Source organism: Natator depressus, chromosome 20 (assembly GCF_965152275.1).
Source record: "Natator depressus isolate rNatDep1 chromosome 20, rNatDep2.hap1, whole genome shotgun sequence".
NCBI lineage: Eukaryota > Metazoa > Chordata > Testudines > Cheloniidae > Natator > Natator depressus.
The window spans coordinates 599,377-624,052 of NC_134253.1; the positions used below are offsets into that span (position 1 = coordinate 599,377).

General features: G+C 47.9%; 1 protein-coding gene across 3 annotated transcripts in view; it reads left to right on the forward strand.

Moving 5' to 3' along the window:
• DIP2B (disco interacting protein 2 homolog B) overlaps nt 1-24,676 on the forward strand; it is a 124,535-nt gene that overhangs the window by 95,421 nt on the left and 4,438 nt on the right. For all 3 annotated transcript variants that reach the window (XM_074935782.1, XM_074935783.1, XM_074935784.1), the window contains 18 exons: nt 1,903-2,017; nt 3,141-3,280; nt 3,991-4,127; nt 4,776-4,856; nt 5,575-5,702; nt 6,517-6,631; nt 8,091-8,292; nt 9,223-9,332; nt 9,476-9,556; nt 10,685-10,808; nt 17,772-17,893; nt 19,049-19,160; nt 20,185-20,294; nt 21,020-21,150; nt 21,733-21,901; nt 22,859-23,029; nt 24,129-24,190; nt 24,325-24,382. In XM_074935782.1, the coding sequence (XP_074791883.1) occupies nt 1,903-2,017; nt 3,141-3,280; nt 3,991-4,127; nt 4,776-4,856; nt 5,575-5,702; nt 6,517-6,631; nt 8,091-8,292; nt 9,223-9,332; nt 9,476-9,556; nt 10,685-10,808; nt 17,772-17,893; nt 19,049-19,160; nt 20,185-20,294; nt 21,020-21,150; nt 21,733-21,901; nt 22,859-23,029; nt 24,129-24,190; nt 24,325-24,382 (2,168 nt within the window). The remainder of the gene's footprint in view (nt 1-1,902; nt 2,018-3,140; nt 3,281-3,990; nt 4,128-4,775; nt 4,857-5,574; nt 5,703-6,516; nt 6,632-8,090; nt 8,293-9,222; nt 9,333-9,475; nt 9,557-10,684; nt 10,809-17,771; nt 17,894-19,048; nt 19,161-20,184; nt 20,295-21,019; nt 21,151-21,732; nt 21,902-22,858; nt 23,030-24,128; nt 24,191-24,324; nt 24,383-24,676) is intronic.

Here is a 24,676-nt window from a genome sequence, read left to right on the forward strand (position 1 = left end):
CAGGGCCGAGCCACCAGCCTCTCCCAGCGCCGGGCAGGGCCGAGCCACCAGCCTCTCCCAGCGCCGGGCAGGGCCGAGCCACCAGCCTCTCCCAGCGCCGGGCAGGGCCGAGTCTGCCGGCCCCCTGTGTGCTGGCCCCTAGCACCAGCTCCTCCTGCCTCTGAAGGCCCTGCCAAGCCACTGGACCCAACACCTGAGGAGGAGGGACATGGCGAGCAGCAGGGACAAGGGTGTGTGGAGTGCAGGAGGTGGTGGGGGTCTCGGGGAAGGGCTGGGGCCACCGTGGCCCAGGTATCTGGCAGCAGGTCGGCGGCAGTGCCAGGGAAGGCAAGGCCTTCTCTGGCCTATTTTACCCGCCACTCACGCTTCGGTGTACTGACTTCTATCAGGAGTAAACTGAGACAGCTGTCTGACAGTCCATAAAGGCAGGCCTCAGTGCCCCAAGCACAAGGGTAAAGGATTTCAGGTTCCATACCCAACCCAGAGTCCCCCTGCCAGTTCGAGGCTTGTACAGTCACTTTTTTCCTATTTTTAAAATGCTTCTCTCCAAGACCCACGCAAACAAGGGAAACTACCTGACGCTACAGGGCAAACAGCGCAATTCATAATGCCAAGAGCCCTCAAAATCTTACCAACTGTCTCTCTCAAATACACAAACTGGGAATGTATACAGGGAATCCTTTTCCCTAAACTTTCAGTTACAGTAACTATAGATGAAAGGTGTTCAGACAGAAGGGTGATTTGTGTTAAGTTGTTGGTGTCCCTTCAAGTGTGAATCTTAAGGATGGTATTGCAAGAGGTGATAGGAACAGAGGACTTGGCCAGGCAGCAGGGACAGCTGGATGCTCTGGTATGTAATATAGAGTATTCTGGCAGAAAAAGATTAAAAGGTTAGTGCAGTGATTTGTCTAGTAGGCAAGAGAACAGGAATAGGCACATTAGCTGGCAATGTAGGTGGGGGTGTGAGTGGTTCTAAATTGCACACAGGGGATGTGGGTTTTTTAAATGGTGTTGAAAGAAATGAGCAACAGATCTTCATGGCATGCTGGTGATTATGGGGCTTAATGAATGTCTGTCCAGATGGCACTGACTGGAGGAGTGAGATTTGAATACAATTAGGGCTGTTTTGGATTTGTGCGGTGGAAGGAAATGGAGCCAGTGGACGTGCGTTAGTATGGGGGAGACGGGGAAGATGTTTGTCATCCCTGAGTGTCTCTATATGTACAAACTCTGGAACAGGCTGGGAGGAAGATTGTTTGGGCCTTAGCCAGCAAGGCGTTAGTTTGAAGTGTGAAGTATCTTTCTGATTTGGTCAGTTCTGTACCAAAACTGATCCCCTTACGGTAGGGTTAGGTGCATAAATGCATTAGCTTTCAAAAAAGCAAACCTGGAAGTTGTTTAAAAGAACGTAGATGGAAACTTGCCGTCTTTTTTTTACCCATGCAGCAGTTGAGCCCCTTAAATCACAGCCTCCATTCTGAGGCTTTCCCGAATAGTAGTATTTGTTGTCTTGTACATAATCTTTTGTACAATACTTCCCCAAAAAAACTTTTTTAGGGATGTCCAGGATTACAGAAATACAGTACAACATTATAATGAAATAGTGGCTGCTCTGAGAAAGACGTACTGGTGTATTATTACTGTTATAGGTGACTGAAGTCTACTTAGGCCTTTTAAAAATTCTACTTTAATGACTTAGAACTCCAAGTTCCATTGACTTTCAGTGACTCACTTAGGCTCCTTAGTGCCTAAGTTACTTTTGAAAAATGTGCCCTTAGTTAGAAATGAGATTGCAATTCACAAGATCCCTAAATAAAAATGTACTACTTACTTCCAGGTAATTTCTAAGCATATTTTTTTTTCAATTTCAAAAACTGTTTAAAATGTTGTCTTATCTTCCAGGGTCTGTTTCCTCATGCGATGCTTTCCTGAGCTTGTTTCAGAGCCATGGGCTTAAACCTGAGGCAATTTGTCCATGTGCCACATCTCCAGAAGCCATGACTGTAGCAATACGGAGGTACTGCGGTGCATTGCATCCTGCTAACCTATGTCCATATTAAAGGGACATGTTAAAGATATGTTTAAATCATTTCCTTTCCTATATTATAAGTAATTCCTGAGACTACTGAAACTGAGATAAATTTGAACTTTTTACTGTTTGTTTACTCTTTGCATTTTCAGCTGAGGGCAGGAAATAAGGAATAGTCTGTTTCCATTTGTTGACAGTTTTTAGTTTCACTTTCAGGCCCTTGCAGAGCTTGAGCTGGAGGAATGTTTGAGGGTTTTTTTTGTTTTTGTTTAAGTATTCCCACTGGAATAAATTAAAAAAAAAAAAAGACAAGTCATGGAGATGTTTCTTTTGGTCCTAGCTTTTACTTTATTCAGCCTAAATATTTGGGTCATATAAGACCTGCCAGTGTCCCTTTAAATAATAGCAGTGTGTTTCCTTGTGTTGTGAATTGTGCTATATTAGGTGATCCCAGCTAATGTTTGTTCACGTGCATCCAGTGGGGCTTCTTACACGCTCATAGTGACACACGAACTGTAGTGCTTGGTTGAATCAGGGCCTTGAAGAGTTTTCTCTCAAAGCTATGAGTCTTTGCGCTTCTTTGTCTAGTAGTTAAAAGCCAGTAGCAGAGCAGCTCCTGGGAGAAGCAGGCATTTATTTTCTCACTTTTGCCAGCAGTTGCTGGTGTGGGGCTGCGCTTCTCTGCAATAGCGTCTCACGTTGTTTTGGGGAAAGAAATCATTCTCATACTCTGTTCCTGTCCATTGCCCCTTCCTGCAGTAAACAAAGCAAGAATCAGCCAGCCCAGGAGGTGGCCCCTACAATAGATTACCTTGAAGGCCAGATGGAAGAGCTGCTCCACAGGGCTTTTGGATCGTTTTCCCAGTGCTTGTACTGGCCTAGGACTAAGCTTTTCCAACTCACTTATCAGCATGGCTCTCTCAGCTGGTATCCCTTACTCTTCCCCAAATTAATTCAGTTGTGAAATGGGATTTCAGTATATGTCGCAAAATGATACATAGAAGAACCCAGAAAAGCATCCTTATGTCACTGTGCGTATGTGTTCCCTGTCAAGGCTTAATGATGTCATGTGTTTACTGATGTTTCAGCATGTTGGTTTGTTTCCTTCAAGGCCTGGTGTCCCTGGGGCACCCTTGCCCGGAAGAGCCATCCTGTCCATGAATGGGCTAAGTTACGGTGTCATTCGCGTAAACACTGAAGACAAAAACTCTGCTCTCACGGTACAGGATGTTGGCCATGTGATGCCGGGAGGTGAGCGTGCACAGGGCCTTGTATTTCCATAAACACCCTTTGGCAGATGGCATGGATGTAGCAGTTGGAGCTGGGGCTGAGAGTGAACCTCTGGGGCTGAGACTTTCAAACCACCTAATGGGTTCTGGACATGCAATGCTCATTTAAAACAAACGGCAACTGGGCATTGAGATCCCCAAGACAGCTCTGAAAATCTCAGCCTTGGCTTCTGTTGTTGCCTCTGCTGCTGACTTGTGAGTTGCTGGGACAGCTGCTTAGTTTTTCCTCACTTCATCTTACCCATCTGTGAAATGGACAGAATACTTCGCTCCTTCGCAGGGGGTTGGAGGGTCTAGTGTTTGTAAAGTATTGTAAGATGCTTGCATGGAAGTCCTGTCCCTGTGGAAGTCCTGATCTTTAAAAGTAAGTTATTGCCCGGGGCTCAGGCAAATTCAGTAGCATATTCCTTTGTGTTATGCTCTATGGCAATGCAAACTTTGAAGCTGATCCACATGGCACACAGGTTGGTAGTGAAGCCTTTAATTTAAGGAGCAGTACCCTGATGAAATGTCCATGCATGTTCAGCTCCAGGATTCACAACTTTTTCCTGCTTGCCGCTACTTAATAAAAAGTTAACCATTCTTCACGCTTAAATGTGTCAGGTGGTTTTAAAAAAAAAGGCCCCTGAGCACTGCTTGCTAAGTTGTGTAACAGTGTGTGCTTTGCTCTAGGAATGATGTGCATTGTGAAACCTGATGGATCTCCTCAGCTCTGTAAAACAGATGAGATTGGTGAAATCTGTGTCAGCTCCAAAACAGGAGGGATGATGTATTATGGGCTGGCTGGGGTGACAAAGAACACGTTTGAGGTCTGTATCATATGGTAGATTTTTGCCTTCTCTTGTGTCGCTGGCTTTCACCTACTGCCTTCAGTGTGGAATTGATTTTCCTGCGGAGGCTTTTGATTTCTATAACAACTAATAGTGTTAATATTTGGGCTTTATATATGGGGAAAACTTTCCCTAGAAGGCTTGTTACAATTAGAAATCACCTGCACCCCTTTTTTGCTAAGATTTCCCGCCATGCAGCAACAATGACAACAGTAAGAGCTTCTATTGCAGATAAATGTACTAGCTTCCTGCAAAAATGGGAGCATCAGACGTCCAGTGTTTGCTCTACTCCAGTTCATGGTATCAGATAGTTTGCAAATAGAGTCCTCATCTGCATGTCAGAGAGAAATCGGTGTTTTATCCGGGCTTCTGGCAGCATAGTGATTTTTCTATCCCAGTTAATGTCAGAGGTAGGATTCAGTAAGTGAAGTTCACTCTGGGGGACACCATGCTATAGCTGGTCATTTGAGACTTTCCAGAGGAAAACCCAGTAGCAGGAGAGGATTTATTTCTCAAAATTCATTTGCATCTAGTGTGACTCTTGCTGCAGCACGCTGATGTGGGAGGGGGGGTGTATATCCCAGGATGAGAGAATCAACTCCCTCAGTAGCCTGTCTTCTGTTTCAGGTTATTCCTGTCAACTCGGCTGGTTCTCCAGTGGGCGACCTGCCATTCGTCCGCTCAGGCTTGCTGGGGTTTGTTGGACCTGTACGTCATATAGCTTTTGTGCTTGGATTGATGGTTTTATCTTGATGTTAAAACTAATGGCTTGAAATGCCAAAAAGAAAAGCAGTTGATGACCAAAGCAAACTGTTAACTTGCTGTGACTGTTGGGGCAGGGGACTGAGATTGCTTGCCCCAGTAGTAACTTGTTTTTCCAATACATTACCCTAAAGCAACCTCACTGTAGGTGTTGTGTGCCAAAACACTGAGCTTTACTGAGCCGGAGCAGGCAAAGTTCTTTCAAGTTTTTCACAATCCCATAGTTGTATCACTCAACTTCATGGCTCCGATTTTGGCCATGCCCACACTATTCAAGAGGGAATTTCAAAATATAGTGTAAATACCTGTGACATGATTGTCTGTCTGTTTATAAAAAATATTTCAAAATGTAATATGTTGTCATCTTGCAAGATAGAAATCAGCCCATAGTTCTTCATAAGTTAAACCAGACAAAACGTAGTTTCCCAATTCTAGCACAAAAGTGCTATAATGTTTGGGCTCTATAATTGATTCACACTTGTGCAGTTTTAGAATAATGTAGATGATTTTATCCAAATTCTCTTTCATAGAAGCCAGTCTAAAAAGAAAGTGCTGTTAAATCTATTTATAACAAATGCGTTTGAGCTAACAGTGCACAAAAGCAATCACTAAAGATGCATGAACTAGCAAAGGCATCTGAGTATCTGTGTCCTTTACCTTTCAGGGTAGCTTGGTGTTTGTGGTTGGAAAAATGGATGGCTTGCTGACAGTTAGTGGGCGCAGACACAATGCTGATGACATCGTTGCAACCGGATTAGCAGTTGAATCAATAAAGACAGTCTACAGAGGAAGGTTAGTGGTGATGAAACCCGGCTCTTTTTTCAGGCTTTGTCTGTGTCTCTTAATAAAACATGACAGGGTGGTTATGTTCTGTGCTGCCTGGTTTTTCTTAAATGGGTTACTTTTTTGACCTCAGTCATAGAAAATGTTTCCTTGACTGTTCAGTCTCCATAGCAGTGGCAACATTGGATCAGGCCTGGGGTCTGTCTAATTCAGTATCCTTTCTCTGACAATGTTTCAGCACAAGCTACTTCAGAGGGAGGTGCAAGAAACCCTGCAGTGGGGAGTTCTGGGATAACAGCCCCTAGGGAATGTTTCCTCCAGATCCCCAATAGTTAGTGGTTGGCTCATGGCCTGCAACCAGTTGGTTTGTATCTCCTTCCCAGAGATCTTGGATTTTATTTAATATTTGCTGTGGATAGTTTTCAAAAGGATGTCGCATCCCAGTAATGGCCAATGGGAGTTAGGCTGCTAGTTCACTTAAGTGCTTTGGAAAATTTTACCCTTCTCTATCCTGGCATGTTTAACATTTAGCAGAGGCTGAAATGGGAACATGATGGCTGGAGCAGGAGAATAGAGTGCTGGTGTGCATGTAGGAAGCTTCTCTGCGGAGTGGGAGTACTCACTTACCTGGCCAATATGATCTTTACCTTCCCTGTTTGCTGTGGTTTCAACTTCAGTCTCCTTTCTCCCCTGCCCCTGAAGCTTTGAAGTTGTTCCCTAGCTAGTGCATAGTGTCAGTCTCTTTCCTTGGATCTCCAGGACTTCAGTGTTCCCAGGGAAGTGGGATGGTAATTCTTACCGATCCACATTCTCTTTCCCTCAGGATTGCTGTGTTTTCAGTCTCTGTATTTTACGATGAGAGGATCGTGGTGGTGGCAGAGCAGCGGCCAGATGCTTCTGAAGAGGACAGTTTTCAGTGGATGAGCCGAGTGCTGCAGGTAAGAGCCCAGCTACCTGGGTGAGAGATTTGGGCTTGTGTGTGCACATCTCCTCCCTTCCCCCACCCCCCTTCAGCACGTGGACAACTCAGATGATATTAGCGTGCCTCAGACGGATGCCACTTTCTGGCCATCATCATGATTCCTCTTGGCAGAAGATGGCAAGTTGGGTGTGTAATGTGCATTGGCTGTGCTGACCGTGTGTCTTGGAGGTCCTGGAAAGGCAGCAGAGGCTCAAACTAATGCAATCCTTAATGAGGTAGATCAGCATTACCTTCGTTACACAGGCAAGGCACAGAAAAGTGAAACTGCCTTCTCAGTGCCCCAAAGCAGAACCTGGATTAGAACTCGGGGGTCTATGGCTCCTAGCCCCATAGATCATGCTGGTGCTCTAAGAACAATTCTTCTTTAAAGATGCACTTGTTATCAGCTGAGAAGCAATTGCAGCGGTAAGGTGTTGGGAACCATTTGATAACTGAAAATAGGTAAAACATCCAAAACAGTTGGGTCTTAAGAAAATGGTGTGTGCAGGATGAGTGGCAAATCCTGGTTTTGGAGTTTTTGCTTGTGAGAGAGTAATTACAGGATGTTAACTATATTCACTGATGGGAGAACATACACTGATCTGAGTAATATGTTAAAATGTGTGAATACTGGTGAGAGGCAGAGGCTGATAGTTAATTCCAGGGCTGAAGAGTCTGCAAAATAAACCCTAAACTCACTAGAAACAGATGAGTCACCAGCTTTCGACAGATTGAGATTTGAGTCATTCATGACCAAAAGTTGGTGCTGTGGTTGGGATGGATTGTAAAGGAGGAGACACTAACAGGCTCTTACTCATTTCCTAGTATTCCACAGTGCCCATGTTTATAGTCTGGCTAAGGTAGTGTGCTCTTCCTGCCTTGTTGGTTTTGGGACCAGGGAAGGCACCCAGATATTAGCCTGTTGCCTGCTCCATTCTGCCACTCTCTCCATGGGCTATTTACACTACAGCTATAGTACTTGCCTTCAGGGTGTGTTGCTGAAGGCAGAGGGCAGCGACTCCCTCCAGGTAGCCAGGAATTGGTCTTTAAAGCTCTGAGGGGCAGCAAGAAGACTTCTTTCAAACATCCATTTTACAGGTACTTGGTAAATCAGGCAAGCAGCCAACGCTGCTGCTCTGAACAGCTGTGTACTGCCCTTGCCTGGCATTTGCTTATGGCCCATAAGTGAGTGACGTTTTGTGTTCTGATTTGTTTTTTACAAACAAGATGTTGTTTGTATGTATTGCAGTAGATGCTAGGATTCCTAGTCATGGCCCAGAACCCCTTTGTGCCAAGCACTGTACAAATACAGAACAAAGTGATGGTCACTGCAGCTAATGAGCTTACAAATACAGGAAAAGCTCCTGGAATTTGTCAGGACACCCAATAATACTAGCTTCTGCCCAGTTGAGCAACTTCTTCTTTTCTGTCTCTAGGCAATTGACAGCATTCACCAAGTGGGCGTATATTGTCTTGCTCTGGTACCAGCCAACACTTTGCCAAAAACTCCTCTCGGAGGGATCCATATCTCTCAAACCAAACAGCACTTTTTGGAGGGCTCGCTGCACCCGTGTAACATCCTCATGTGCCCGCACACATGTGTGACCAACTTGCCAAAACCCAGGCAGAAACAACCAGGTAACTCGGAGTGTTTCTCTCCTGGCGAATGCTGGCAAGTGCTTGAATGCAAGGGGTAGACTCGGAACCTTTTTGCCTCAGGCCTAGAAAATTAGGCTAATGGCTTCACTTGTGTTCCCCTTGCTAAGATGTGTATTAGCTGCTGGGGTTTGCAGTGAGACTCTTGCACCAATGGCAGGCCTGGTAGGGTATCAGTTTGTCAGGAACTCATTTCAAACCCCACCCTAGGTAAGGCTCACTGCCCTGATGAGCAGGAGGCCTCTGAAGCAGAGACTGGTAGCCCAGCAAGAAATCCCTTCTGCACTTCCAGGGTTCTCTTCAACCACCCTTGTGGCTGCCATGCTTCCAGAGGAGGCTGGTCTTGGGGGACAGCCTTCCACTCCGCTCACTCATCCTCATTCCACTTGAGTGCACACCACATGCTCTACAGGAGGCTAAGGCTAGCATCACCTCCTTGTAGGTCAGGTTATATGCTGTAATTCTGGGCTGTTGGTGCAGCACTTAGCCTGTCTCACAGGGTCACATAAAGCAAGGTAGTCCATGCCCTTTCATTTTAACCCCAATTATGCAGCCCTATTATAGTCTAAAATGCACGTGACTCACTAAGATGTTTCCAGTTTCTGCATTCCTCCTTCCCCAGCAGTTTGACTCCATAATGAAGTCATTTGGCATCTCCCCATGGGGGAAACCTGTGGGGTGGCAGTAGTTTTGTTAGCTCCAACTCTCAGGCAGGAGAAAATGAGTCTGTCCCAGGGTGAAGTGACTTGCCCAAGGTCATGCATTGAGTCATTGCCAGAGGTAGGAGCTCTGATGTCTTTTCCCTGCTTTAACCATTAGCCTGCACTGCATCCGGCAGACTGTAAAATATATCCAGTGTTTCTGAATGTTTCCATCCTTTGACAAGGCTATGTGGCTATTCTTTGCCAACAGGTGTTGGCCCTGCCTCTGTGATGGTGGGGAACCTGGTTGCTGGGAAGCGCATTGCTCAGGCTGCTGGGAGGGACCTTGGACAAATAGAAGACAACGATTTGGTTAGAAAGGTAAATCCCTACAGCCAGATGGTTATTGTGGCCAGCATGTGGGAAAGCATTTCACACCCAGTTGAATAAAACATGGAGGAGTGATGTGAAATTGTCCTCTTTGGCACGCTTGTGCTGGCACTCACTACTGCCTCTCGTTGCAGCACCAGTTCCTGACGGAGGTGTTACAGTGGAGAGCTCAAGCAACCCCTGATCACATGCTCTTCCTTCTGCTAAACGCCAAGGTACGGATTAGTATGTTTTGTTTTGTTCTTTTGTTGGGCTCAGATTATCGTGCCTCTGGTTTGGCAGAGGCTATGATCCACACTTTGGTGTCCTCCATTCAGTCTTGGGACCTCTACAGCCGTAACTGGAGCTTGCCACAGTCTAAGGCTGGGTTGGGTCTCAGGTGAGGGGGTGCATCTTGGTCATCAGGATGGAAGTGTCGTCATGGCCACTGTAACTACAGAGGTGACGTGACATTGATGTGGAAAGTTTTCATTAACTTCACAGCATCATCTCTTCGTATGGTTTAGCATCATAAATGTGCCACCATTAAACGACCAGAGTCAAGGTGCTGCTCCGCCTATGTTTTAAAGAACTTTTTTCAGAGGATCATTCAGGAGCCATGCCAAATTCTTGGTCTCTTCTTTTCCCCGCTTCCTCCTCCCTGCATATATGCTGCAGAAATCACTCCCTTTTCTGCCCCTGTGTAAGGGGCAGGGATTTGAGTCTGCTGCCTGAAGTGGGACTAGAAGCTCTACAATCAGAAGGATGTTTCTATAAACTTTCCTGGCTCATGCTCCTTCACATAATTCCCAGTGCGCGTGTGCGCACACACTCTGTGTGTGTGTGTGTGTGTGTGTGAGAGAGAGTGAGTTGAGGTCTCCAAGGTGAAGTGTATAAAACCTTAATATGCAACCTAAGGCTTTGGGTTAATTTTAAAGTTTAACTCTTCAAAACTGGAAGCCTTTTTCACCTGAAGACGTTAGAAGATACTGCTCATTCTTTAACAATTGCTGCACTTTGCTTTAAAACCGCCTGGAGACTGCAGGTCCCATCAGCCCTTGCACCACCTTAGAAGTTCAGTTTGTGTGTGTGTTGTCAGGGAGCTGCATAGCACAGTAGGTGCAGGAGAACCCTGCTGAATCAAGTCCCTGATAAGTGACATTTCCTAGGAGTAGGATCAGTTCAATGCATTTCAGTGACATTAAACACTGGATAAATGGCCCATCAGGCACCCACAGCCTATCCATGGTAGCTAATGGGTATGGATTGACTCAGACTGTATAAACTTCCGTCTGTGCTGCCCTTTGTGCAGCTGACTTGTGCTGTTCCAGCTCTTATTCAGTATATTTCTCTCTCCTTTCAAGGGAACTCCTGTGTGCACAGCCACATGCCTCCAGTTGCACAGGAGAGCAGAGAGAATTGCATCAGTTCTGTATGACAAGGGACATCTGAATGCAGGAGACAATGTGGTGCTACTCTATCCTCCTGGTAAGGTCATGTTGGTGCGGGCCAGAATCCATACTGGGAAAATGCACAACAACCCATTAATCCAACTTTCAAAACTTGTAAGACTCCCAGTGCGGATGCTGCTTTCATTGTGGAATGGTGATACCCGGAGTCGACCATGTAACTGATCTGGTTTTAACACCAAGTAGTTATGTTTCATAGGGACTGGGGTGCATTAGGGGCCTCAGCATCAGGCTTGGCATCCTTAGGCTGTATTGAATCCTGGAAAGGCTGACTCAGTTTGACTTCATTCCGACAGATGCACTGAGTTCTGTGTATCTTACTGTGTCTTGGCCTTTCAGATGAAATCTTAGAAGCTCAAGTCTTGTGCCTGTGGACATCAAAGATCCCACTGATACTCTCCAAGTTTTATTTGAAAATTCTTTTGTGGCCACATTGGATCTAATGGAGAAAACGGGGGTTGTCCGTACTCCCAGGGACTTCTGGGTCCTCTCTGTTCTGTGTGGACATATTGAGGCCTTGCTCCTGTGAGAATGTTCTGCACACCATTTGGTGGCTACTCTCCACCACAGAGGTGGCTGTCTTTCAGTCGTCCCTAGCAGCACCCATGGAGTGGCGCCTTCATGGCTCTCAATATATGACCCTGCCGACCCAATGTGGGGCCTCCTCAGTTCCTTCTTACCGCCAGTGACAATCATTGGAACTGCGGTGACTTGTTTAGCAAGCTCTCCTTGTTTTCCCTAGCTTTCAGTTTAGTTTAGTTCACAGTTATTCCTAGCCTCTGTGACAGGGTCAGGCCAGATGGCTATAGGAGAGTAATACAAGGCAGATATATTAGCCCCAGGCTAAGTAGGTCCCTTTTCCCTGGGTAAGTTAACAGGGAAGGTTCCAGAACAATCAGGAACCTTCTGGAGACAATTAAGTGACAGGCTGATTAGAACACCTGCAGCCAATCAAGAAGCTGCTAGAATCAATTAAGGCAGGCTAATCAGGGCACCTGGGTTTTAAAAAGGAGCTCACTTCAGTTTGTGGTGTGCATGTGAGGAGTTGGGAGCAAGAGGCACTAGGAGCTGAGAGTGAGAACACGGACTATTGGAGGACTGAGGTGTACAAGCATGATCAGACACCAGGAGGAAGGTGCTATGGTGAGGATAAAGAAGGTGTTGGGAGGCGGCCACGGGGAAGTAGCCCAGGGAGTTGTAGCTGTCACGTAGCTGTTCCAGGAGGCACTCTAGACAGCTGCATTCCACAGGGCCCTGGCTGGAACCCGGAGTAGAGGGCGGGCCCGGATTCCCCCCAAATCCTCCCAACTCCTGGTCAGACACAGGAGGAGTCAACCTGGACTGTGAATTCAGAAAAATGGCCAAGCTGAGCGCTGCCGTGAAGCTCCAAGGTGAGCAAATCCACCAATAAGCGCAAGACCCACCAAGGTAGAGCAGGAACTTTGTCACACCTCATTAAGTTTAGTTTTAGTGTTTTCGGTTACAGGAGATAGCTGTTGGAACTGGGCGGTCTTCCCCTTCACCCCGACCGCATTCCCTGTTGGGACTCAAGGTATACCTAAATCCCAAGGGTTCAAACCCTTCAAGTCCTTCAGTAAGCCCATGCCAACGGGCGACCCCCCCACAACGCTTGCTTAAAGTGTCTGGGGGAAGCACACCAAGCGGACAAGTGCAGCCTTTGTAAAGGGTTTCATCCCAGAACAAAAAAGGAGCAAGACTTTTGCCTCAAGCAGTTCCTTATGGAGACGGCACTTAGACTGCAACCTACATCAGCACGGCAAGACTGAGCACCGAGCTCATCGGCGCGCAGCGCCCCGGTGGCAGTGGTAGAAGGCACTGGAAGCAGGGGAGGAGTGGATCTTTGACTCAGAGACCCACCCCTTTGGAGCTGGCCAATGGGGTGCGTCCCACAGAAGTGCACCCCGGGCTGAAGACTTTGGAACGGGGACCGCCGAGTCCAGTGCCATTGGACTGGTGAAGCTCCGTCCCTCAGCACCGCCAGTGAAGTCGCGGCGCTGCTCCTGATGGCGATGCTGATCCTGACGCCGATCCCCATCGCGCAGCAGGTCCCACTCCCAGCACCGGTCAGCATCACCGCACAGATTCTGGTTGCGGCACCACTCCAAATCGTGACGCCGCTCCCCAACCTTGCGGCGCTGCTCCCCAATCCAGCTCTGTTCGGCACCGTCCTGGCCATTGCGGTCCCGGTCCCTGTCTTTGGACTCAAGAGACGGGGTCTACGTACTCAGAGTGGGGCCGGCACTGGTCAGGCCTTGGAAGGCCTGACATGGGGGCAGGGCCATGGCCGGGGCAGTGGCTGAAACCAGTGCAGTGGCCATTTTGAACCCCGTGGGCATACCACAAGGCCCAGGGCGCCCAATCCAAAGGTTCCTGTCCAGCAACTTCTGAACCGCAGGTCCCGGAGGCATCAGCCAGTCGCCCCAGCCCTAGGGGTGCCGAATACATACCGGTCGCACTACCTCCCCTGGAACCAACCCCAGCTCCTGAGCCTGATCCAGGTGTGGTTTGCCCTGACAAAAAGACAGAACAGGAGTCCACTGGAGACCAAGAGGGTCAGGAGGACCCTGTTCCCCCATTAGCCTCCTCGTCGTCCTCCCCGGACGAGGCGGTTGCAGGCACTTCAGTCTCTGGACCGCTCCCTATAGACAGCTGTGCCCCCCAGGACCTCCTTCACAGGGTGGTGCAAAATATGGGCTTGCGGGCCAAGGAGGTGGTGGAGTCGGAGGACCCAGTGGTCGACTTCCTGGCCCCAGAAGGCCCGTTGGGGGTGGCTCTACCCCTCATCAAGACCATACAGGCCAATGCTAAGACCATTTGGCAGACCCTCTCCACACCCTTTGTGGTGAGAGAGATGGAGGCCGGGAAGTATTTCATCCCATCTAAGGGGTACGAATACCACTTCACACACCCGCAGCCTTGCTCGTTGGTGGTGGCTGCAGTAAATGAAAAGGAGCGGCAGGGACAACAAGCCCAGCAGCTGAGTGCAAGGACCCCAAGCGTCTAGGTATATTTGGGCGCAAAGTGTATTCCATGGGGGGGTTCCAACTCAGGATTGCCAACCAGCAGGCAATTCTGAGTAGATACAGCTTCAGCTCCTGGAACTCGATGCTTAAGTTTAAGGAGCTGGTGCCAACAGAGTCCAGGGAGGCGTTTGGAGTGATAGTGGAGGAGGGCAAGGCGGTGGCACGGACCTTTTTACAGGCCTCACTGGACGCTGCGGACTCAGCGGTGCGCATCTTGTTCTCCAGCATCGCCATGAGGTGTAGCTCATGGCTGCAGACCTTGGGACTCCCGCCTGAGGTTCAACAGACCCTGCAGGACCTGCCTTTTGATGGGGCAGATCTGTTTATGGAGCAGACTGACTCTCGGCTGCATGGCCTAAAGGACTCCACAGCTACCATGAAGTCCTTCGGTATGCACACCCCAGCAACCCAACGCAAACATTTCAAGTCTCAGCAGCAGCGCTCCTATCCTCCTCGGCCGAGGCAGGACTTTTATAGAAGGGGCAGGAATGGCAGACGAAAGCCTTTGAGTCCCCTGCCTGGGCAGGGCCAGGGCCCGGGCCCGACTAAACCATCGTCAGTTTTCCAAGCAGACCTTTTGAAGCTGCGCCTGAGGACAGCGCACCAGCCTCACTTCTGGATCCTTCCCCGTCTTTCTTGAATTGTCTGTCCCACTTCTGCGATGCTTGGTCCCAGATAACTTCGGATTGCTGGGTTCTCTGTACTGTAGAAGTGGGATATTCTCTCCAATTCTGCTCCTGTCTTCCCTCCCACCTCCCTTCCCCGTCCCTCTTCATGGACCGTTTCATGAGCAACTCCTTATCCAGGAGGTGCAGGCGCCCCTCGCCATGGGACCAGTGGAGGAGGTTCCTTGGGCAAGGGGGTCTATTCCTGTTACTTTCTAATCCCCAAAGCCAAGGGGGGGGTCTCAGACCCATTCTAGATCTGCAAGGACTCAACAAGTTCATGGTAAAGTTGAAATTCTGCATGGTCTCCCTGGGCACAATTGTTCCCTCTCTGGATCCGGGAGACTGGTACGCCGCCCTCGACATGAAAGACTTGTACTTCCATGTAGCTATTCGGCCTGCACACAGGCGAGTCCTACGCTTCATGTTCGACCACAAACATTATCAATTCACGGTCCTTCCATTCGGCCTCTCAATAGCCCCCCAAGTGTTCATCAAGTGCATGTTGGTCATGGCTGCTTTCCTCCATTGGAGGCAGGTGCAGGTATACCCCTACCTCAATGACTGGCTGCTCAGGGGCCGCACCAGGGTGCAGGTGGAGTCTGAAGCCCAGTTGGTCATATCCACATTTGAGAGACTGGGTCTCCTTCTCAACTTGAACAAGTCAACCTTAGTACCAACCCAAAGAACAGAATTAATCGGGGCAGTTTTAGATTCTGTTCAGGCAAGACCACTTTGGCCAGAGTCCCAATTCCAAGCCATGATGGATGTCCTTCAAGGCCTCCGGCAATACCCAGGCACCACAGTTAGGGGATGCCTGAGTCTCCTCGGCCACGTGGCAGCCTGCACTTACGTGACCTAGCACGCCAGACTGAGGCTCAGGCCTCTACAGGCAAGGCTCGCTTCGGCCCATCGCCCGCGACGCAACAGCCTGAATTCAGTGATCGCGGTGCCAGGGCAGGTGCTTGAGTCCCTTCAGTGGTGGCTTGACCCTCGGACAGTGTGTGAAGGAGTCCTCTTCAGCAGCCCTCAGCCTTCCTTGTCACTGGTAATAGACGTGTCAACTCTGGGAGGGGTTGCACATTTGGGAGACCTCCAAATGCAGGGCTTGTGGTCGCAGGATGAGCTCTCTCTCCATATCAATATCAAGGAGCTGAGGGCAGTGCGACTAGCATGCCAGACCTTTCAGGCCCGACGACGAGGTCAGTACGTAGCAGTTCTGACGGACAACACCATGGCCGTGTTTTACATCAACAAGCAGGGTGGAGACCGGTCCTCTCCCCTGTGTTGGGAAGCCCTCCAGCTAGGGGAATTCTTCATAGCCCACTCCATTCACCTGGAAGCATCCTGTCTACCAGGAATTCAGAACATGCTGGCGGACCGTCTCGGCAGGTCCTTCCGCAATCACAAGGGGTCCATCTTCCAAGGTGGGGGTTTTCCCAGTTCAAGCCGTTTGCCACCCAGAGCAACAGAAGGTCCAATGTTCTGCTCCTTTCAGAGACACAGCCCAGACTCAATCATGGATGCACTCCTGCTACCTGGGGAGGCCGCCTGCTCTACGCCTTTCCCCGGTCCCTCTCGTGCACAAGGTCCTACTTAAGGTTTGCAGGGATGGGGCAGAGATAATTCTGGTGGCACCAATGTGGCCTCGACAACACTGGTACACCACGCTCCTGGAACTGTCAGTGGATGCCCCGATCACGTTGCCTCTCCTCCGACCTGATCACTCAGGACCATGGTCGTCTTCATCACCTCCACCTGCAGTCCCTCTACCTCATGAACTCTATGAACCCCATGGAGCTTCCGTGCTCAGTACAGGTAAGGGAGGTCCTCCTCGGCAGCAGGAAGCCCTCCACTAGAGCCACGTATCTGGCAAAGTGGAAAAGATGTACTTGTTGGTGTGATCAGTGTCATATACCCCCTCTCCAGGCACCTCTACCTCTCATCTTAGAGGTTTCAGAGTAGCAGCCGTGTTAGTACCTTCTTACTAGTACTTCTTAGAGTACCTTCTACACCTGAAACAGCAAGGCCTGGCAGCGTCCTCCATAAAGGTACACCTCGTTACTATCTCAGCCTTCCACCCGGGAGCGTCTGGACGCTCCAACTTCACCAACCTTATGGTTGGTCGGTTCCTCAAGGGTCTGGAACAGCTCCATCCCCAGATCAGACAGCCTGTCCCCACGTGGGACCTTAACCTGGTCCTCTCCAGATTGATGGGGGCCCCCATTTGAACCGCTGGCAACTTGCTCCTTTCTCTATCTGTCGTGGAAGGTAGGCTTTCTGGTTGCCATTACATCAGCTAGGAGGGTGTCTGAGTTAAAGGCTCTTACCTCTAACCCAACCTATACAGTTTTCCACAGGGATAAGGTGCAACTCGGACCTCACCCGGCCTTTCTTCCTAAGGGTGTGTCACTTCCACACTAGTCAGGACGTTTTCTTGCCTGTTTTTAATCCTAAGCTTCATGCCAGTAGCCGTGAGCAGAGGCTGCGCTCTCTCGATGTTAGCCAGCACTAGCCTTTTACATTGAGCGCACTAAGCCATTCAGAAAGTCGAACCAGTTGTTTGTAGTGGGGGCAGACCAGATGAAAGGACTGCCAGTCTCATGTCAAAAGATACCTTCCTGGATCATGTCATGTATCCATATGTGCTACAGGCTGGCCAAAATACCAGACCCGGCTCTTACGGCACACTCCACGAGGGCTCAGGCCTGATCAGCGGCGTTCCTGGCCCAGATAACAGAAATCTGCAGGGCAGCAACTTGGTCCTCGATACATACATTCACCTCTCACTATGCCATCATCCAGCATGCCAGAGATGATGCAGCTTTCAGCAGAGCAGTGCTCCAATCAGCGATTCCGTGCCCCCCCTTACCAGTATCTGTCCCCGTTTCTCCCCTCCCCCCCTTCACCCCCCCATTGCTGCACAGCCAAGGCTGCTTCAGCAGAGGAGCTTGGGCTGAAGGCAGAGCTGGGGGCAGAACTGGGGATGGGGGAGGAGCTGGGGCTCGAGGTGGAGTGGCCTGGAGGCAGAGCAGCAGGTGGAGGGAGCTGAGACTGGGGGCGTGTCTGGGCTGGGGGCAGAGTGGGCTGGGTGGCACTCCCTTCTGGACCCCCCTGTGGGGGCTGACCCCGACTCTGCCATGCACCACCCCCCCAAATTCCTCCGTGCCCCCCTAGGGGGCATGGCCCACGGTTTGGGAACCACTGGAGTAGAGGTTAGTGTCACAAGGACATCAGTCAGCACTTGTGTGACAGCCTCTTGTGTTCTTGCAGGCATTGAACTAATCGCTGCGTTCTATGGCTGTTTGTATGCTGGCTGCATTCCTGTGACCGTTCGACCACCTCATGCTCAGAACCTCACTGCGACGCTGCCCACTGTGCGAATGATCGTAGATGTGAGTAATGGGAAGCTGCAACCTATGGGCCTGGCACCCGTGGGGCACCATTATTCTGATGTTTGGATCTGGAGAGTAGTAAGAATGAAATCTCTTATGCGATCTTTCATGGCTGCAGTATATTAGAACACCCTCTCGGGTCAGAATGAACTGTTTCTAGCTGTATAACTTTGGTTTAATAAATGAGAATTCAGTATAACAAAGCGCTTCCTCTGGCTGTAATGGGTGACACAAGTTGCTGCAAAATACATGGTAACAGGAATAGGCTAACTTACATGACCCACAGTCTTGTTACCACCTAATAACTCATAAGAACGCCCATACTGGATCAGACCAAAGGCAAAGCCCTGGCTGGGATGATTTAGTTGGGGATTGGTCCTGCTTTGAGCAGGGGATTGGACTAGATGACGACCTGAGGTCCCTTCCAACCCTGATATTCTATGATTCCATCTAGCCCAGTATTCTGTCTTCCAACAGTGGCCAGTGCCAGGTGCTTCAGAGGGAATGAACAGAATAGGTAACCATCAAGTGATCCATTCCCTGTTGCCCATTCCCAGGTTCTGGCAAACATAGGTCCATCAATGGCTATTAGCCTATCTTCCATGAACTTATCTATTCTTTTATGAACTCTGTTATAGTCTTGGCCTTCACAACATCCTCTGGCAAGGAGTTCCACAAGTTGACTGTGCATTGTGTGAAGAAATACTTCTTATTGTTTGTTTTTAAACCCACTGCCTATTAATTTCATTTGGTGACCCCTAGCTCTTGTGTTATGAGAAGGAGTAAATAACACTTCCTTAGTGCATCACTGTACCTTTAAGTGACTACTAGACAAGTGCCAGTCTACCAATTACCTACTAATTACAGTAACTGGCCTAGGCTGACTCTGTAGGTATGGAAGGAGAGCTACTGTCTGGTTGCTACCTGACATAACATCCCTACTCAGCCTGTCCAAAGATCTTGCCACGTTGCATTTTAGTCTGAATTTGGGGTCTTGGCTGAGCAGGGTGGTGTGTTTTGGAATAGCAAACAACCCACAGGTGGGGAAAGTGCATTGCACAAGCATACCCACAGCTTCCACTAGTTATGGGAATTGAAAGGCCACATGTGTTTCTCTTTCACTTTCTAGCAATCATTGGTTGGTTATTTTTTTAGGTCAGCAAAGCTGCCTGCATTCTCACAACTCAGACCTTAATGAGACTACTGAAATCCAGAGAGGCAGCTGCTGCTGTGGATGTGAAAACTTGGCCAACCATCATTGACACAGGTGAGAGCTTCTCTTTGCCAAGTATTTCAAAGATTCTCAAAGCTGTGCGTGGGGATTCTGATTGACTCTGTAAGAGGTTCTGGCATTGCCAGTACAGACATGATCTGACTGGCTGCTCTGGGGGCTTAAATGCTCAGAAAAAACATCTGAGAGACTGTGGTTCAGCTGCTCACAGCTTTTACACTTTTATACAAATTAAAAAAAGGGGAGGAGGTGGGGGCTGTGCAGACAGTCTCCTATTATGAGATTTGACATTTGTGAATGAGGAAAGCAATTTGTGGGAAGGATACAATGCCAGATGGAGCAGGGAGGGTGTTGCAAGACTTTCTAGCCCCTAGACTAAAAATGTTGAATGTTCTTGAATTAATTTGAACAAAGAGTGTTTAGAGACAAGGCTGGGATTTCCTTGTAATCTGACCCATGGTTGACCCTGGAAACTCTAATTGTTCCTTGTGCAGAGCTGAGCCCCATGTAGAATTATAGCATGGGGGTAAAATTTAAAGTTCAGTTGATGTTAGTGGAGTTAGTGGCCTCAGAACAGGTATCCATGTCATAGTTAGCACTGACTTGACCCCGTCTGGCAGCTTCAGAAGAAGAGAGGACAAGCACTGAATGGCACATGACAAGTGTAATATCTTGATAGCATTTACGTATTTGATGCAGTGCCTCACAAAATCGATTGAATTCTCCCCACCCTTTACTCCTCAGAGTGGTATCAGAGTACCTTACAGTCCAAATGAATAGGGTTCTCACACACAGCTAGATTCTCTTTTCTCCTCGTTTCCAAGAGCAGACAGATTTTTTTAATGGGAAAGCTTTGACCCAGAAATGGCCCTTGCACTTTCTCCTGAAAGCAGCGAGACATGTTGGTCACTCTTGTGGAAGGTAATTCCACAGTTAATTATCAAGAAGGCTTGCTTTTCTCCCGCATTCATATCATCCTAGTCATTGAAAATTCCACCATCCCTAAGAATCCCAATTCAGAAACAACAGAATCATAAGACTTTGTTTCTTACCCACACAGATGACTTGCCCAGGAAGCGGCTACCTCAGCTCTATAAACCACCCACACCAGAGATGTTGGCATACCTAGATTTTAGTGTGTCCACGACAGGCATGCTTACGGGAGTGAAGGTACAGGAACACTTGCTGGGAAAGAAGGTCTCGTATAGTCTTTGTTTGGCTGAAACTTTTTTTCCTTTTTTAGTGGCTCTTGTGATTTGATTTAAAGATCACTTGTCCCAGTTAATAAACTGGGAGAGTAAAGCTATGTATTGGCAGATCCAAAAAATGCAGTCTGGCTTCAGGCTGGTAAAGCAGCTCTGCATTGTGCTGCCATGCAGGAAGACTGAGGTCAGAAGCAGCCTCAGGATTTCAGGTGTGCAGGCTGATGGAGAATCGCATATTTAGGTGAACAGGGAATGATGATGGTATCGCTCTGCAGTCTCGGCTAACAGTGAACTATTGGAACAGCATTCACTGGCCTCCGCTGAAAGCAGAGAGTAGCTCTGGCAGTTGGTAACAGAGAAGAGGGTGTGAAAAAAAACAGGAGTAAAAACTTCGCCCTTAGGCTCTGGTGTGGGGTGCTGGCTGGGCTCAGATGCTGTGGGAGGTGTACAGTGAGAAACTGAAGCTGCTGCTCCTTTTATAACATGCTTTAATGATCTAAGATAAACAGAGCTTTGTGTGGAAGATTCTACAATGTTTTGCACTCACCATGTGCGATAAGGGTAGTTAATTTGTGGCGTAGCATTGTTAGGAAACCAAGCCCATATCTCACCGTACCAGCTGACTCAGACAAATCCTATTCCTATGTTCTTGGATTTCAACACTGTATCTCTCCCTTTCTTTTGTTACAGATGTCCCACGCAGCAGTGAATGCTCTTTGCAGGGCAATAAAGCTCCAGTGTGAGCTCTATTCCTCTCGGCAGATTGCCATTTGTCTTGATCCCTACTGCGGACTTGGCTTTACGCTCTGGTGCCTTTGCAGGTATGAGCTGGAATGAAAACAAAAGGGTAAGGTATTGATTGGTTTTAAAACCGGAAATGGAGGGCTAGATGTTCAACTGGTATAAATTGACACAGCTCCATTGTCTTCAGTGGAATGATTCCAGTTTATACCAGCTCAGGATCTGGCTCTGGATGCTCAATAACATGACCCCCTTCCTTTCCGGTTTTAAGATCTATCCAGTGTGACTGTTTTTCTCTTAGTAACGTATAGATGCACTGCAAGAGATTACTAGCTCTAGAAAGTTTCTCCCATTTTTCTTTGTTGGTTTCATATTATGATGGAATATATTTTGCAGAGCCTGCGTTTCTCCTTCACATTGGCAATGGGAAGTGTGTGCACCACTTCTCAGTTACAAGGCGTTTTTATTACGAATAGAATGTTGCTGCACATTATAAAGGAGATGGGCACTAGTGTTGTCATCAAATTATCCCAGACATGGAATCCCATTACCTACGTTTGGTCCTAACATCCCTATGTATTGGTGACCAAAAATAACAAAAAACAGACTTAATGCTAACCAGCTTCTAGAGTAAAATTTTTCTCTCTAATCTTCTGTGGCAGCGTGTATTCTGGTCACCAGTCCATCTTAATTCCTCCTATGGAGTTGGAATCCAATCTTTTCCTCTGGCTTTCCACGGTCAGTCAGTACAAAATAAGGGACACTTTCTGTTCCTATTCAGTCATGGAGTTGTGCACAAAGGGACTTGGAAATCAGGTCGAAATATTAAAGGTAAGAACCTTTGTCAGTATCTTACACTGATTTTAAAAGTCGGTATCCAGTCTTGTACTAAAGCAAATGGAGATGACTGTTAGAACAAACCTTAGAAGGGTGAGGCAGTAGCCGCAGCATCATGCTGCATGAATAGTCCGCTAGGTACCATCAGCCTGCTGCAGGGCTCTAGGCCAGCTGAAGATACAGCATATCTGCTGGCCAATCCATTAAGCAGCCGCACAACTCTCTGGAAGAGCAGGAGGAAAAAATAAATATGCTAAAGGTTTATGATTACTTCTTGCATCTGTTTTCCTAAAACTGGCTTTGTGCTTCCATCTACAAAGTCCCCACTCAATTGTGCACCACTGACTGTACAAAATGTTCTGAAGTTTTATACCTTGCATGATATCCCCAGTCACATAGGTTACTGTGAAGCTCTGCAAAGCTGGTAGTGCTGTCCATTGCTCTTTAATTATGAGGCAGCAGTGATGTCTTCCAGTGGTTAGAGCACATAACTGAGGGGTCTGTGCCCAGCTCTGCCGTAGCCTCAGTGTGACCTTCAGCAAGTCACTTCATCCTTTTGTGCCTCCATTTCCTCATCTTCTAAATGGGAGTGATGATCCTGAGCTACCCAGCAGGGGTGTGGTGAGGCTTAGTTAAATTCAGGGATGAGGTACTACAGAAATGCAGAAAGCTATATTCCTTATAGCTGGATAGGAAGCAGAATTTAAAATGCCATTATTCCATTTATGCTTTTTGGGTTGCCTGATCAGAGTCACATTTGATAGCCTGCCAGCAGGGACACAGTAAGGTACATTTATCATGAGTGGAGTAATGGGGAGGTATCCTTCACTTCTGGAGCTGTTGTCTCCCACTGTTTAAGTGTGGAGGAGGGGGCAAACAGTCTTCTGTGGGACTCTGCTTCGTTTGTCAGAGGCAGAGCAGCAATTGTTTGCATTTATCATGTTTCTGCAGGCAAGAGGAATTAATCTGTCCTGTGTCCGGACCTGTGTGGTTGTTGCAGAAGAGCGGCCACGAATTTCTCTCACTCAGTCCTTCTCCAAGCTTTTCAAAGACATTGGCCTGTCATCCCGTGCTGTGAGCACCACCTTTGGGTCAAGAGTCAATGTAGCTATCTGTTTACAGGTATCAAAGGGATATTTAATGTGGAAGACCATTATGTTGTCAGTGGCACCAGGTTTCCAGATTGCATTGAGCTCTGAATTGGCAAACTCTTCATAACCAACACATGCTGCTAAATTGTTAACTTCGCTTCTCAGACCAGAGTTTGAGCTCTCTCTGGTGCTCTGTGGAGAGCACCAAGGCGCATAGTGCAGGCAGTGCCTCCTTGTTTCCAGCTGCCAGATTGCATTAAAGAATCTAAAAACACCTGATATACTTCCAAACTTCCGCATTTCCCTGTAAGCAATAACTGCAGTTGCCACAGGGATGTTAGTCATGAATGCAAGGGGTAGTGCCATGGGATAATTTCTCTCAAGGTGTGGCCTACTGTAAGGTTGTATCTATTCCAGCACTTTTTTTCCAGTTTCCCAGCATTGCCACTCCACAGGTAGGAGCGATGGTTGGAGCATTCAGAACAGACATATCGGCTGGCAGCCTGTCTATGCTAGCACTCCCTCTGGTGCAGCTGCCGGGGTGGGAAATGTGAAGATGAATTCTGGCATCTGTATGAGGCATAAGGAAACATTTGAGAGCTCCTGCCTTGGCATGGGCATGGATTAGCTTGTCTTTGTCAGTGCAATGGCTTTGAGCACCAGCCTTGTCATTGTTTGATTTTTTTAAAAAGCGAGACTTGAAACAGTTTGGTATTTTCTGAGTTTTTTCTTTGAAGAGTTACTAGAAAACAGAGTAAAGAGAAACAAACCCTAAAAGGAAGGGCCTGTGTGTGGTGTTCTTTGAGGAGGAGACGGAGAGACTAACATGGGTGGGTGAGAAGTGAGGGCACTTCTCCAGGTAGCCCAAACACACACAGTGCATTTGTATAATCAAACAGCCCAGCTTGGACAATTCCCAGAATATCTCATGGGAGTCAGTGTCCAAAAAGTAATGCTCTTTGTGTGTGGGGAGTGGGGTGGGGAGGAAGGTGGTTGTTTGTTTGTGGGGGGTTTTATTCATATAACTGTCTGTTCTTCTGTATAGTTTTTACACTTTATATTAATTACCAGTGACTGTCATATAATTAGAAACAGAAAATATTAACATGTTCTTTAATGTTATCTTTTAGGGAACCTCTGGGCCTGACCCTACCACAGTGTATGTAGATCTGAAATCCTTAAGACATGACAGGTACATTGTATTTACATTTATTTATTTATTCATCCTCTACATAACCTCCTGGAGAATATTGTGTTGGCCATGAGATTCCTTCTTCGTAGATGGTAAATGAAGTTCTTGCTTTTCATCATGTTTTTTCCCTTCAGAGTGCGTTTGGTAGAGAGGGGAGCTCCACAGAGCCTGCTTCTTTCAGAATCTGGGAAGGTAATTTCACATCCCCTTCCTAATGGCTTGGCACACAGAGCATGTGACCACGTGTGTTTATGTCCTTCAGAAACATTTTATATGTGAACTTGCCGTTCAGGGAGGCATCTGTATTAAGCCAATCATGCAGTATGGCGTGGGAGAGATGACCATTGAACTAACTCCCTGGTGCAGAGAAACCCACTTACACTGAAGTCTTTTTTTCACTCTAATAGCAGCTTTGCTGTAACTTCAGTTGCAGTTTCCATATTGCAATGCACTGAAACAATGTGAGGGTGAGGGCAGTGGGGGTTG